General features: G+C 41.0%; 1 protein-coding gene across 1 annotated transcript; it reads left to right on the top strand.

Annotated features, from left to right (window-relative positions):
- Window positions 1-209: 209 nt before the first annotated feature.
- On the top strand, window positions 210-16,036 carry LOC117534686 (voltage-dependent P/Q-type calcium channel subunit alpha-1A-like; the record flags this gene model as incomplete). The annotated part of the gene is made up of 14 exons (XM_034198919.1): window positions 210-354; window positions 819-958; window positions 7,620-7,711; window positions 8,567-8,719; window positions 9,362-9,549; window positions 11,784-11,887; window positions 12,052-12,167; window positions 13,214-13,258; window positions 13,372-13,455; window positions 14,340-14,546; window positions 15,028-15,140; window positions 15,431-15,543; window positions 15,640-15,771; window positions 15,964-16,036. Coding segments are annotated over exons 1-14 (1,653 nt in total), but the record flags the coding sequence as incomplete, so codon positions are not given.
- Between the last annotated feature and the right edge of the window lie 423 nt (window positions 16,037-16,459).

Raw genomic sequence — 16,459 nt, 5'->3', positions numbered from 1 at the left:
TTTAAAGTGTGACTTATCTAAAACAAACCTCAGAATGGAAGTTGTTTTAGTGGGAATTGTGTTTAATTATATTTTTCACGTCTGCCCCCTTCAGCAGGATTTGTCATTACTGCATCTAAAATTGGAAAGCTGGAGAGAATAGAGACATTTCAGCAATGACTATGTACAAAATGCACTTATTATGTCAAGCTGTATTTGTTTAGATGTATGACTCAAGAAGTGTTTGTTCCTTGACTGTCCTTGCTTACTCCATTTGAGTGGATGATTCTCGCCACCATCATTGCCAACTGCATTGTCTTGGCTCTGGAGCAACATTTGCCTGATGGGGACAAGACGCCGCTGTCTGAGCGCCTGGTGAGTTAAACAGGCAGGACACAGTGTGTGAGCCATATGTAAACACCATTCAACCCAGGTGACAGCTCTGACTACTTATTGATTTGACTTCAGTGGAGATGCATGCAGCTACTCAGCTTATAGACACATTTAAAGCAATGATTTGTTTCACCTTGAAAACATGTAATGATCCAGATGTGCAACACATTATCAATAATACATTAAGATTCCAAATGATTATACAAAATACACAAACTATTACTCTTAATCCATTAATATACTAAGTAAGAAAATGAATTCTCTACCATCTCTACGTTGCAACACATTTTTATGAAAATATTTCTTCTGAACACACATTTATCTAGCTACCGATTGGTGTCTGGCTTTGTCTCTGTCTACTTATATCCCTTTAAACCTTTCTTCCGTCCTTTTCCTTCCTCCCTTCATTAACCCCCTTGCTTCCTTTACTCTCTTTCCCTCCTCAGGATGATACAGAGCCGTACTTCATTGGGATCTTTTGTTTTGAGTCTGGAATAAAGATCCTGGCGCTCGGTTTCGCCTTCCACAAGAACTCCTACCTGAGGAATGGTTGGAACGTCATGGACTTTGTGGTGGTGTGCACAGGGTGAGTGGCAAACAAATAAACAATAGCCCTACCTGTCATAAAACACACACATGCAGTACCAGGGTGTCCGCGGGGTCTTAAAAAGTATTAAAAGTTGATAAATCCATTTAACGAAAATGAAGGCTATTAAAAAGTATTAAACGGCATTTTCCAAGGTATTACATTTTGTAGCTTGTTTTCAATAAGTATATCAATTGTCCAAAGAGGTTGTATTCTACAGTTAGCTTGAATGTAATCATTGCATAGGTGTGTAGTGTGATTCTGTGTAGTTTATTTATGGCATCCCGTTGGATGTGACGTCATCTGAACAGGACATCGCACGCTCACTGCTTGATAGCACGAAGGTCCGTTTACGCCGGTTGCTAAACAACATCGTTATGGGGAAATGCAAGTCTGCGTCCAAATGGTTGGAAGATAAGGAGGAAGGACCAATCAAGGATCAATACTGTGTTATAGTCAATGTGAGGTTAAGTGTGTCGCCAATGTAACCGGTTAAAACTCGAAGTGGCGATGAGGTCTTAAAATGTATGGTCTTAAAATAGGTCTTAAAAGGTATTACATCTGACTTCAGGATTCCTGCATATACTCCCTGAGTACATTAAGTACCTACATGAACACTTACAAATGCACACACGCATATATAAAAGATCAAAATATGATGTTGTTCAACTTAAACAGAAGAACATAGGGTCGTTTATCATGTGCTTTAGTGCTTGTTTGAACATGTGTATGTCTGTGAGGGTCCCACCCCTGCTCCTTTGCCCTAATAAAGGGCCCCATTCTGGGCAAGGCAGCAGGCAGATCACAGAGCAAAACTGCAGGCAGCCAGCAGCCTGGGTAGCGAGCAAATGTCACCATGATGTACACAGACAAAGAGGGGGTGGGGGTCACAGAGGAAAGAGACATCAGATAGAAGGAGTGAAAAGGGGATGTGCAGAATGAACAGGTGTATGTAGACAGAGAAGCAAAGGGATTGAATGGAAAGAGACAAGGGAGGTAAAAACCATCCCCTCCACAAAACAAGCGCGATTTGTCCAGATGTTTTCCCAACACGTGTCTATCTTATAATTCACCATGTTAACTGTAAATTGACGTTCAGTCTTTAACAACACTTTCTCTTTAATGTAAATATTGCAGGCTGTGTGGTGTTTACAACTGTGAAAACGCTGGTGTGTGGGAGCAGTTTTTGTTAAATGATTAATGGGATTTACACGACTGTAATTGCATAAGTGATCGGTTAGGGAGAAGAGAAAAAACGGTATTGAATGTGTGTCTTATTGTTGATGTGAGAATACTCTCAGTTAACTGAACCACACAACTGATGTTCTCTATACAGTAGTTGTTTTAAGACATTCGCAAAGCTTAATAACTATTTTCTGATAATAACAACACACTTTGGTTCTCATTTTTTCTTTTGCTAATTGTGAAATACATTGATTCTGATAGCATAGATAGAGTACATGAACCATTAGACATGCCACATAGGGAAACTGTTACTATGCTACTGTGTCCAATACAATGAGATGTGGGAGTTCTGGCGCAGGTTCATATGTTGAGGTCACTGCATATGGTTATTTGGGAGCTTTATATGTTACATAAACCTTCCACATATTTGCTGACAAAGCACCAGAGAAACTGGTGATTGCCCCCCTCTGCCTACCTCTATCTCTTTTTCTCACACACATTTACCGTATGGCGGTATGTCCTTATGCTTCAATAATAAGAGTAATCATGAATCCAAGCTCTTCCCGGCATTGCAAAGTAAGAGACTGTAAGAGAGACGAGGGGTGAGAAGATGAGTGTCGGCGAGACAGGAGGGAGGAGAGGAAGAACAGGGAGAGCAGAGGGAAGTGAAGCAGTCCTTAACTTCCAGGAAACGCCCGGTCTCACATAATCCCCCCCCCCCACCTCTGTTTTTTTAAGAGGACATCTAATGTTTTGACAGTGAAACCCTCTGAGCAAGCATGACACAGCAGTTTAATGCTGTGTGAGATGTTGTTACAACAGGCAAGCAGAATGTTATGGTTTTAATGACAATGTACCTCCAAAGTGAACCTGCAAAGCACTTCCTGATATGATAGCAATCACAGGCATTGGTGTCTTTAGACTACTTTCAAAGTGTCCTGGCTTTGAACTTAAAAAGCATGTTCATGGCCATGTTAGATTTCTCGAGAAAATAGATGGAAACTAGGCTTACATAATTGTCTTGGATCTCTCTTCCTTTATCTCATATTTTTGTAATGAAATGAGAAAAATGATGCACGGGTGACCATTTCCTCTTATAGTGTCAACCATATTGCAATTGCAATCAGTCAAAAATGATTGCAAGATATTGGTTCATAATTGTTTATCCTTATTATCGTTATAGGACTGAAAAGTGCACCAAAATGGTTTGTTAAATAGTCAAAACATTTGGCAAAAATTTGATTTTTTCAGTAGAAGTACAGTCCAAGAAGAAACAAATTGCTCTCTGCAACCATGAAGAGTCACTGGAAATAACACTGTCTGAGGCACTACTTTAAGAAAACAGATATAGACTGAGGAAAGCTAGCAATATGTCAAAAAGGAGTAAAAATGAATACAAAAAACCATCTAAGTACTCTGCAATGTAAACAACAGTCACGCAACACACCCAGCTTTGTAACCATTTTGCAGAGAGGCAGGAAGTTGCAGCAAGAAATGCAGACAGAGAATATGCTGCAGCACTTACAACACACATACTGTATATTCCCATGATACATTATGTACACTGACTGAAGTCAATACATTGTACACACACACACACACACACACACACACACACACACACACACACACACACACACACACACACACACACACACATCTTTTGTCGTGCTCTCTATGAATGGGGGTTGTGTTTTCAGCAGTGCTGCTCTTTGAAGATGAAAGGCTACTTGGCCTTTCTATCCACCCTTGGACGGAACCTTTGATAACACTCTGACCAATGCACGCACACAAATCCACACACTCACATTTCCACATCAAACATTCCTTTCCATTTCCTACTCAATTCTATGGGCTCGTGTGACATACAAAGAAAAAACACACATGGCTCTAAACATGTCTGAATAGATTAGATATTCACTCCACAACCTTGTTGCATGTTAGCAGATTTGTGTGCACTCTTGTTTCTGTGTGTGTTGACCTATCTCTTGTAGTAAACTGCCTGAGTGATTTGGCCCTGGGAATAAGCTAGTTGTTTTTTTTATGCCAAGTATTGATTATTAGTCCAATTACCTTTAGTTTACAGCCAGTCTCGACTCGCATCCTCCCTCCATCTCTCCTTCTTGTTCCTTCATTCAGGTTTGTTTATTGTGAAAAACAGCTGACACATTCAGATAATTAAAAACGGAATAGGTCATGGAGGCATTACTTTCAGTTCTGTCATTGTTTAGAGTTGTACTGTATAGATTTCTGATATAAAGCTGTGTGTTTGACATTTTCTTAACCTTTAATTGTCTTTGAAGTTACGTGACGTTAAACATAATGTCATTAAAAGGAATGATACACTATTAGTATGTAAGGCAGGATATAAAGTTAATACGAGAGGAAATGTATAATTATGCAGATACATGTTATTATGTAATCGTAGTATCATACGAAAGCAAGGAGACAAGAAAAAGTGGAAAGTTTGGAGGGGAGATGAAGCGATTTGGTCAGTGATGTGGACAAAGATAATTAGCCACATTTAGCTGAAGTCGGCAGGAAAGCAGGCGGAGGGAGCAGGCGAAAAAAGATGGTGTTTGTATAATGGTGTCCCATGAGAGCGGGTTGGTGGGGAGATTGTGTAATATTGCTTAATGTGATTGTCCTGAATCATTTGTGTGCCTCTGTATAAAGTGCAGGTGTGTTTATCTGTGTATAACATGTGCGCTAGGCAGCTTCTCTGTCCCTGACGACATTTTTATCCATCGTTTATTACAAATGACCTACTTTCTAGTGTGCATCTGTGAATACAATCATTCACACTCAATATGTTAGATCTCCAACCAGCGGCCGTGCGTGTGTGTGTGTGTGTGTGTGTGTGTGTGTGTGTGTGTGTGTGTGTGTGTGTGTGTGTGCATTTGTTATCTTTTTCTGTATGTGTACATGTGTGTTTGTGTGTGTGATTTGTGATGCATTTACATCATAGAGAGAAGAGAGGAGAAAGAAAATAAAACAATTAATCAGGCTCCTCCATTGGCCCTGTTACCAAGGTGATACAGAGATTCTATCAATGAGCCAAGGTCCCTGTTGCCATGGAAACACTTATGAATGAGAAAATACCCAGTAACCGTGGAGACGGTGTGAATGAGGAAATGCCTCATCGGCTTGACACCGTTTGTGACGGCGGATGCTGTTTTAGAAACTGAAATCTTCATTATTACCATCATTGTCCTCATCGTCATTTTGTGTGTTTTTAATATCAAAAATCGTAGAAATGGGTATTTTTTTCTTTCTCGAATGGCTTCTCTTTTGTATTCCCAATAATGCAGATTCACAACACAAACATATATATTTGTCATATTCACTGTTTGTGTTTTTATCAAAGGGGCCCTATATGGTCAGATAGGGTTAGAGAGTGTGGAGGAATGTTGGGGATTTTAGACTTTGCATCACATTTACATGCATCAAAAATGATACACGTTGATACCAATAAAGTCTATTAGCAAAACAAGTAATGGCTTACCATATTTAGGTGAGCTCTAATTGGAAAGCACTTCCAGTTATACATCTGAATGTTTTATATATATATTTCTTCGCACATGTCAGAATTAGGGCTGTCAGTCGATTAAAATATTTCCATGATGTCCATAGTTAATCACGATTAATCGCACATTTTTTATCTGTTCTAAATGTACCTTAGAGGAATATTTTTCAAGTTTTTAATACTCTTATTTAGACAAATATGCTTTATGCAAATGTTTGTTTATTATCATTGGAACAATGACAAATATTCTCCTGAATATTGTCAACACAACAACCTGGAACCTCTCCCTCTCTCTCTCTTACACTCTCTCCCAACCCTGTCTACTTCTTTGCACTGAGCCAGTTGCTCAAACAGACAAGCCTGTTTACAGTTGTCGGCGAAATGCCGCTCCTCTGTCTTCATAACAGTCAAAGCATGAGACTGAAGTTCCCACCTAGGGTCAAAATAATGCGCTGTGATGTCCACTCGACACGTTGGATGCGATCCGAATTATCTCACAGAGTCTCTCGTCCTCCACAATGTTAATTGTCCTGCAAGCTGTAGCCACCGCCACCCATTTAGCTATCGCTGTTGAAAGATTGCTGCTCGTAGACGCCGTGTCCAGGCGTCTCCCCGGCAAACTTTCAAGCGTGGTCTGCCGCAAGCGAGCGGCAGGAGCGGGGCTGTCAGCATCAGCTGTGTGCTTGGCTTAAAACACCTTTTTTTGTATCCATATCTCTCGCTAGAATCTGCCACCATCCAACTAACAATAACAACAACGTCAAGCCTTTGGGCTCTGAAACTACGGGGCGGGCCGAGGACAAATACACATGCGTTAATCGCACGTTAAAATAATTAGTGGCCTTAAAAAAAACGTGCGTTATTAATGCGTTAACTTGACAGCCCTAGTCAGAATATATGGTTCAGTGAGCTACTAAAGGGAACATCTGCCATGATGTTTCTGCTTCACACAGCTGTACTACAGTGTTGCACAGGACCTCTCAGTTACAAGTCAGCCTCTGTTGAGGTATTTGATATCACACAATGTCATTACAAGGACCCCAGCCTACACTAGTGATGGAGTACATATACCACTGGGGGTGGGCTTCTTGGTAATTCAATACAGCATCCTTCAATAGATTCAGGATTGGTGTTACTTTTCCCTTTCCTGCCATTTTTAAAGGTTTCCACACAAAAGAGGGCTGACTTCAAACCTGTGATTAAGGCTCTGCTGTGTCACTGGGCCTCTTAGTGGAACAGATGAAAGTGGAAATGTGTCAGAGAGACCGAAAGAGAGAGAGAGAGAGAGAGAAGTGGGAAGGAGGATGATTCACAGTGTGCGTCAGACCAGAGGATTGACTGGAAGTCTGGCGGCACGAGGGAACATCTTAAACAACTGAAGCACGAACATACACACACATGCTGTTCACAAGCCTTTTATTCCGATGATGAGCGGTGTTATCGGCGCTGAGACACACACCAACACACGGTTACTCTGCAGTCTGGCGACACCTCCAAGATAAACAGTTTGAACGTAACGAGAATAAAAATAGGTGGAAATAAGCAAGTCAGCATCTTTGTTTCTCACCATCTGCCAGCGCTCCCTCTCTCTCTCGCTCGCTCCCCCGCCCTCTTGTCCTCCCTCTCCTACCCATCACCCCATCTCTCCTCTTTCATTTTAAAGTCTTTCTATCATCCTGTTGAAAAACACAGTCCCTTCAGCCCATCCCTTTCTCGCCCTGATACACTCTCTGCCTTTCTTCACTTGTCAGCTGTATTGATCAGCTCTGCTCTTACAGGATTTACATACAGTGCTCACCCAGTAGCTTGTAATGACCTGGCAAGGGGTCTGCGTTAAAGTGTGTGCTTGTTTGTAAAAGCGTGTGTATGAATGAGGCTGACTGACGGCTTGACTAGCTTACATATTGATTGCCTTTGCTCACATTTGTGCATTTGTCTCCTTCCCTTTAGGATCCTGTCCACTATAGGCTCAGATTTCGACTTGCGGACTCTCAGGGCTGTGCGAGTATTGAGGCCCCTTAAACTGGTGTCCGGTATTCCCAGTAAGTCCAATCTCTTCATTCTGCATTGAAAAATAAGGACTTATTTGTTTTTCAGTAGTCTCCTGCCTTTACCCAAACAGTATTTTTGTTTTTCCTAAGCTGAGGAAATGTTTTAGCTTAGCTTAGTTTAGCTTAGCTGCATAACTTGTTCAGGTTTTATTGGTGGATCAGAAATAGCATAAATAAGCTTTTTATGTCAAGGTGTTATGCAGCTTCTGTGTTCTTCATAATGCACCCAAAGTGTTCTAATACAAGTGGATGTTCTATGTACTCTCTGCTCCTTTTTAAAAAATGTTATAGCAGCAGTAGTGTTCCAGCACCACTGCAGTGTTATTAATAGCGTGGACTCCACTACAGAGCTCAACTGGCAAACCAAGGCTTACTCATCACAAAAAAGTCACTAAGCTCCCCATGAAAACCAAATTACAGTTTCTTTCCAATATGTAATATACATTTGATAAATGTGATTGGTTTCCACAAAACAACATTTCACATTAAATAGAACCTGCCACAAACGAGTGCTTGGAGACCTTTTGTTTGTTAGAAAATATTTTTCAGAAAACCTCTACAAACCTCATTTTACCTCTGGTGACATTCTGCCAGCAAAGTAAATAGTGTATTAAGCCAAGTATTTTTGTATTTATGGTTTACATTATGATAAATTAAACAAGTCATGCTGATAGTGGAGGACATGAAGGGTTACTTTTTTAAAGATTTACACTGCTATTAATAATTAGAGGAAGGAGCACCCCTCTTCAGATCCTTGCACCTGATCCTCTCGATGAAAACGCATTTAAATGTAAATTAATGATGGTTAATAATAATTCTCAACACTGTTTGCACTTTGTCCTCCAGGCTTACAGGTGGTGCTCAAATCCATCATGAAGGCCATGATTCCTCTGCTGCAGATTGGCATGCTTCTTTTCTTCGCCATCCTCATGTTCGCCATCATCGGCCTGGAGTTCTACATGGGCAAATTCCACACAACATGCTATGACAATCACACAGGTAAAGGATAGTGTGTGTTTGTGTGTGTGTGTGTGTGTGTGTGTGTGTGTGTGTGTGTGTGTGTGTGTGTGTGTGTGTGTGTGTGTGTGTGTGTGTGTGTGTGTGTGTGTGTGTGTGTGTGTGTGTGTGTGTGTGTGTGTGTGTGTGTGTGTGTGTGTGTGTGTGTGTGTGTGTTGTTTTTGCCAACAGTGCTTGTTAATTTGCTGTTTACCCCAATGAACACCTGTTCCGGATGAGGCTAGACTATTAATAGTCACAGTACTAAAAATAGAAAGGCAATTTAGTTCAGCTAAATTTATATTACATAATTGGCTTTAGATTGTTTACAGTGCCTCAATTCTGTGTTTATGTGATGAAAGGCAGTTTCCACAGAACATTTCTAATTATTTTCTTGTTATGCATAATTTACCTCTTTTCTCTGTATATATAGATGACATTATAAAAATAGTATCTCATCTACCAAGAAACAAAACTGTTGAACACTTGTTGGTCTATTGAGAATATAAGATGTTAAATGCCTCAATAATTCAAGCAGGTGAGCCTATTTGGCACGCCTATAAGGTGAAAAATCTTAACAAACAACATAATTTCCTACGACTCCCTTTTGTTTTGAAACTCCTCCCCTCATTGTTTGGTGTTCAGGTGAGATGAAAGAAGAGTATCCATGTGGGACAGAGCTTCCGTCGCGGCTGTGTCCAGAGGGCACCTTGTGTCGAAGGTACTGGACGGGACCAAACTACGGCATCACCCAGTTTGACAACATCCTGTTTGCTATCCTCACCGTCTTCCAGTGTATCACCATGGAGGGCTGGACTGACCTGCTCTACTATGTATGTACTGCTAAACACAGTTTTCAACACCTTTACACAGCCCCTGACAAAATGCAGGAAGAAATATTACATTTTTTGAAAGACTTTATTCCTTCTAAGCTGTTTAAATGGCTAATGTAAACAAGCCAAAAATATTCCTGATTACCTCCAGTCATGCAGACCTGGTAAAAAAAACAGTTGTTAAAGTTTCAAGTCAATCATTTGAGAGTTTCAGGTCTAGGTTCAGGTGACAATAGAGGCAAGCATTCAAGAAAAGAGGATACTAATAGAGAATTCAAACTTCATCAGCACTTTTATAGATATGCTGTACTAACAGATAAACACCAATTATTAAGAATCACATACAGTATCAGTTTGTTAGCCATGTTAACCTTGTTTTTATCAGCAATACCTTGGTTTGTATAGACATTATTCTCATACTTGGCGGCCATTTTGTTGGATTGTTTGTTAGGATAAAACTGCCACTCGATGTATGGAAAAATAAATGAAATATTCCCCGTCAAATGTAGCTTAACATTTGTCTTATGTTCGTCCAACATGTCTGTCAGAAGTCTCTACATTTTGATGCTGCACAACCGAAACATCCAAGATTATTTTCTCCCATTAAATGTTATATTAAAGCATAAAAACCTCCACTGATTCTACCTGTGCACCCTGAGAGCCTGCCCAGAAATAGGTACCCGGTCCTGAACAGTGTCATCACTCATGCCCAAGACCGAGCAGTTCCCTGCTGTCAGTGGTAACGGTTGCTAGGAGACCAGAGGTAGATGAGGGTCTTTGAGTGTAACTGTACATCGTCTCTCCCCCCCTCCTCCTCTCCCTCTCAGTCTTCCCGCTGCTCTTTCTCTTTCTTCATCCCTCCTTTTTTTTATTTTTCTCCCTCTCCTCCCCTCATTTCCTTCCTTCCTCTTTTCCCCTCGCACTCTGTGTCTCTCTCCCCGTGTCCCTCCTTCCCGGTGCTGCTCTATATTTAAAAGGGCCTGTTCAGCCCAAGTTATTCTTGCAGCTGCTGGGGAGGGGAGCGATAAAAGTTTAATGGTAGAAAAAAGAGTCTGCGGTATATTGGGTTCACAGCAGAAATGCCAGCTTACATGCAGGAAGAAGGAAAGATGGAGGACGGAGGAGACAGGGGGACGCTAGACTGCAAGCCTCTGAGAAAGAGGGCGCAACACAGGAAAGAGAAGAGGGGGTCTAGGGGTGAGAAGGGGTGATATGAAGAATCAGTTTAGAAAAAAATATCTAAGCAAGAGAGTAGGAAATAATAGAACAAACAAACAATAAAACAAATAAAATAAAAAGGGGAAGCAGAAGAAAGGAAGAGTGATGCAAAAGGAGGAAACCATAAGGAGAGAATAAAGGAGAGTCTGGACAGCAGGATGGTGCAGATAGAGAGGGGGAGAGACCAAAGTATTTGTTATACATTATTTACTCTGCACTGAGCAGCTAAATAGAGTGGCAGATATGCATTTACTTATTGAGATGACTTAAAGCAAAATCATGTCCGCCTTGCTGTTGTTTATGTTTCCCACAGCTGTAGACAGCACTTTGAAGTGAACTGACCTCCATTTTTTTTTTTAATGCCACATTGTTTAATGTCTACTTTATGTGACATTTTCTTGCATGTTTACTCCAGATGTAACAGGGCTGGATGATAAGTACCTCCATATCGGTATCACAACAATATTGTAGGGCTGAGTATTGCTTTCACAAAAATATTTACACAATTCGATTTTCGATTAACAATCATCAGTAATGTTGATTAAATCACTAAGTGGTTAAAGGGCAACAAAAAAAAAGTGCCTGAGTTAAGAAAATGTTCTGTAATGCAGCGTTTAATACCACAAAAAGAGAATACTTTTGCCATATAACGACATTATGATATCCAAAATCTAGCACGATATCTAGCCTCATATCAGGGTAGTGATCTTATATCGATATATTCCCTATCCTTATACCATGTGTGCAGTACCTGGATGCTAAAAAGTGCACCTTAACTTGATAAGCAGGCTAATCAATGGAACTGGTATTTTATTAAATACTTGGATATCGAGTTTGTCTTAAAAAAAAAGCCTTACATTCAGCAAGGACAGATCCAATCATATGCCAGTGCAGTTAACTCATGCAAATGCATACCTGTTGTAACCTGGGTCTCGCAAATACACGCCACATGTTCTGATGTCGCAAATTGTTAATTGATTACTTTCGTGTGTCCGTGTGTGCATGTGTGATCACAGAGCAACGATGCCTCAGGGAGTGCATGGAACTGGATGTACTTCATCCCCCTCATCATCATTGGCTCCTTCTTCATGCTCAACCTAGTGCTGGGTGTGTTGTCAGGGTAAGTGTGTGTTTGTGACAACTATATTGTAAATGTTGTTGATATATAATTGCACTTCCCATATTCATTGGCGGTTAAAAAAACTTGTTTTTATGTCACAGTAAAACATGCAGGGTATCATTAAAAGTGTCTAACTTGGTGTGTGTGTGTGTGTGTGTCGGCAGGGAGTTTGCCAAAGAGAGAGAGCGTGTGGAGAACAGGAGTGAGTTCCTGAAGCTCAGAAGACAGCAGCAGATAGAAAGGGAACTCAACGGATATCTGGAGTGGATCTGCAAAGCTGGTATGTGTTAATTCATCACGCACAGAGACATGTAGACATGTGGAGGCGGCTGTGGCTCAGTGGATAGTGTGCTAGACTTCGAATCAGGGGGTAGCAAGTTCGAGTCCCACTGCAGTCAGCATGTCGTTGTGTCCCTGGGCAAGACACTTCACCCCAAATTGCTCCTATGGGGATTTCCCACAGTATGTTAGTCGCTTTGGATTAAAGCGTCTAACAAATGACATGTAATGTAATGTATAAACATATTGCAAAAAAACACAATAATGATCCTTTGCCAACAACTTACATAGTCAGGATTGTGATATTAGTACAATATTAAAGCATCTGTTTGGTGCTTTACAGTAATAGCCTATGACTAATGAATAATAATCTGATGGATTTTATTGTGAAGCAGCTGCAACTGAGATAATACTTATTCATTTTAACTGTATTTTCTTTAATCAAAAAAGCTTTTATTGTGAAGTTTCGATAGTTTGAAGCACACCTCAACTCAAATCAGGATTTACATTAAAACAATTCAATCATAAAGGTTAGATTATTAGGTACGTTTCTGGGCAGTGTATTGTAGTCATAACTCTCCTTCAACTGCAAACAAAACTTGAATTACAGCCAGTGCACTAAATATAAGTGAACAGCTTTGATTTACACTCATTTAGCAAGGATTAAAGCCCCTTGTTTGAAGCTTCGATGGAGAAGACTGCCTGTCCGTAGTTCTCTTCGTCTCTTTTGTCTTCTCACTGCTGAGGGCAGGGAAGATGTGGAGAAGATAAGAGGAACGGAGGGTTGGATGTTGGATGCAGCGGCAGGGAGAAAAGGGCAGACCTTTGATCTTCTTGAAAAGACAATCTACATAAAAACAAGGAAGCTAGAATGCAAAGGAGGGAGGGATGAGAAGCAGGCACAGGTGCAGGACAGACACTTTGTGTCCGGTTTGAATTAAAATAAGAAATGACGATGATAACAAAAGATTGACAGACACTGTGGAAGTCATCAAACAAATTCAATGTCGCATATTAACATATTTTTGTTTAATATGTGTTTCGCAGAGGAGGTCATCTTGGCGGATGATGACAATGTCACGGCTTATGATGGTAAGAATTTTCTTATTAACTGTGTTGTATGGCTGTGATTTTAAAACAAAATGATACAAATATATGTAACATGTCAGTACTTTCAAAGTAAACACATAATGTTTCTATTGCAGGCTCACGTAGAAGAGCCACAAAGAACCATAAGAGCAAAGCTGAGCTGCTGAACCCAGAGGAAGGGGAGGGAGACCTGGCAGTGGGTAAGATACAAACTCTCTCTCACACACACACACACACACACACACACACACACACACGCACGTACGCACACGCACACACACACACACACACACACACACACACACACACACACACACACACACACACACACACACCACACACACACACACACACACAGGCAAACCACAGGTACATACAGATGCTATCTTATCTTGCATATCAGCATTACCTGACCCTCCTCTCCTTCTCTCTCTCCTTCCCTCTCCTCTATTCTGCTGCTTGGCACTTCTCTCCTCTTGTTACCTTTTTCCCCTTTCCTCAACCCCCCCCCCCCCATTTAACACCTTTATTTTCCTTCTTTCCTTCCTTCCTCATTCCTTCAGCTTTCTTACGCTAGGCAAGTCTGCCTTTTCTCCTGCGAGATGTGTAGTATGTGTAGAGGAAATAATACTTTGCTGAAATCAGTAAAGATAAAATGCTTATGAAAATGAATGAACCAATAATATCTACAGACCAATAAAGGGGAGCATTCAGAAAAGCACAAAGCTATCATTTAGGGAGAGGATCTACACTATTGAGTTTGGTGGACGTGATATGATTAAAGATAACATTTTAAACCAGTTTAAAGCTGTTAAACCTCTTCACTATTCGTCCATCGGGACACTCAATCTTCTACTGTATGTGTCATCATCGCGGTATGTGTGCCAGGAGAGCCTTTTTTGTGTTGTGGCGTGTAACTTATTGAACCTCCTGCTGTGTATGAATCAGAAAGCAGAGGACATTTTACACTGTGTACAGTTTTGCTTATCCAAGATGCTAAGTGCACACAGTTCTGCCAATAAATCACTCTATACTTCATTATCAGGCTAACACCAAACCATTTTCCCTCGCTTTATCCTTTCAGGGTCACCGTTTGCCCGGGCCAGCTTGAAGAGCTCCAAGCTGGAAGGATCAGATTTCAAGCGGCGAGAGCGACGGCTACGCTTCCTCATCCGACACGCCGTCAAGTCGCAGGCCTTCTACTGGACCGTGCTATGCTTGGTCGGGCTCAACACTATGTGTGTGGCTGTAGTGCACTACGACCAGCCGGAGCCTCTGTCAGATTTTTTATGTGAGTATGAGGGAGGGGATACATGCTAACTCTGTGTAAGCATCGACAGATTATCTCCACCTATGCACTATTACTAGAAAGGAGTGGGTGAGCAAAAAGTAAATGTGACTAAATCCATGAAAAAGCTGACTAACCCAAACACACCATTTCTCCCTTTTGCATATACTATTGAACAAATGGGATGAAATTAATTGTACCGAAAAAAATTATACAGCTATAACAATATGGAAACCGGAAATTGTGATAAATTTAAAAAAAATTAAAAACAACATAATAGTGAGAAATTGGAGTATTTGTTCAAAAATATTTTACGCTAATTGAGAGTATTAAAAAATACTTTTAGAATATCTTGATACACAATACGGATTTTGATACAAATAAAACTTAAAATGCATTCTTAAATATATTTCACATAAATCTGACCTCTTTTCTCCTCTTCCTCCTCTTCCTCCTCCCTTCTTATCATCTTCCTTCCCTGCAGATTTTGCTGAATTAATCTTCCTGGGGATATTCTTGACAGAGATGTTTATAAAGATGTACGGCCTTGGCAAACAGGCCTACCTCAACTCCTCCTTCAATTGCTTCGACTGCATTGTGAGTCCCAACAAACACACACACACACACACACACACACACACACACACACACACAACACACACACACACACACACACACACACACACACCACACACACACACACACACACACACACACAACACACAAATCCATAAGCAGGTGCAAACACTCATTTCACACCACCATGCACACATTTAATAACATAACCACACAAACAATTTGACCTCACACACAAACAAAGATACAGGGATGATGCGTTGGCTCATCATGATGAATGACATGCGTGCATATGCTTGTGTTTGCTTTAGGTGATATGTGGTAGTATATTTGAAGTGCTGTGGTCCATCATCCAGCCGGGCACGTCGTTTGGCATCAGCGTGCTTCGAGCTCTCAGGTTATTGAGGATTTTCAAAGTCACGAAGTGAGTACTCTAGCTTTAGTTCTATTCCTCATATTCATGCATTGGACATAACATTGCGCTCAGCTAAACACACTCGTTCTGTCTTCTTCTTGCCAGGTACTGGAAATCTTTGCGCAATCTTGTCGTCTCACTGCTCAACTCTATGAAGTCCATCATCAGCTTGCTCTTCCTGCTCTTCCTCTTCATAGTTGTCTTCGCCCTGCTGGGCATGCAGCTCTTCGGAGGACAGTCAGTGCTGCTTCCCTTAACCTCTGCATCTCTTTCTATCTTCTCTTATATCCCAAAGACATTGTTTTATTATTGCCAGTTTGGTTAAGAAAATTAAATAATTGACGTGTTGTACCTATAAGATACTTCTGTGTTTTTGCCTCACGCTTCTGTTTTCCATTTCTCTTCCATGTAATGTTTTTCCTCTACTAGGTTTAATTTTCTAAATGGCACTCCTCCGACCAACTTTGACACCTTCCCCGCAGCAATAATGACGGTGTTCCAGGTAAGCAGAGGGGGTGGTGTGAAAGGGAGTAAGGGAGGGAGAGGCTGGCGGGGGAGGGACAAGGGTTGGATTATGACAACATGATTTAAGAACTAAAGAGGATATTCACACAAGGAAAAATGTAAAATGCTACTTTTGAATTGACAAATGTCTTTAGTGAAAGGTTTAATTGTGCTTAACTGTGTGTGTGTGTGTGTGTGTGTGTGTGTGTGTGTGGTGTGTGTGTGTGTGTGGTTGTGTGGTGTGTGTGTGGTGTGTGTGTGTGTGTGGGTGTGTGTGTGGTGTGTGTGTGTGTTGTGTGTGTGTGTGTGTGTGTGTGTGTGTGTGTGTGTGTGTGTGTGTGTGTGTGTGTGTGTGTGTGTGTGTGTGTGTGTGTGTGTGTGTTGGGTGTGGTGGTTGGGGGTGGTGGAGGTGGTGGTGTGT

This window comes from Gymnodraco acuticeps, unplaced genomic scaffold, assembly GCF_902827175.1.
Source record: "Gymnodraco acuticeps unplaced genomic scaffold, fGymAcu1.1, whole genome shotgun sequence".
Lineage (NCBI taxonomy): Eukaryota > Metazoa > Chordata > Actinopteri > Perciformes > Bathydraconidae > Gymnodraco > Gymnodraco acuticeps.
Note: the sequence above shows the minus strand (reverse complement) of the source record. Positions and strands in the feature narration are given on the sequence as shown.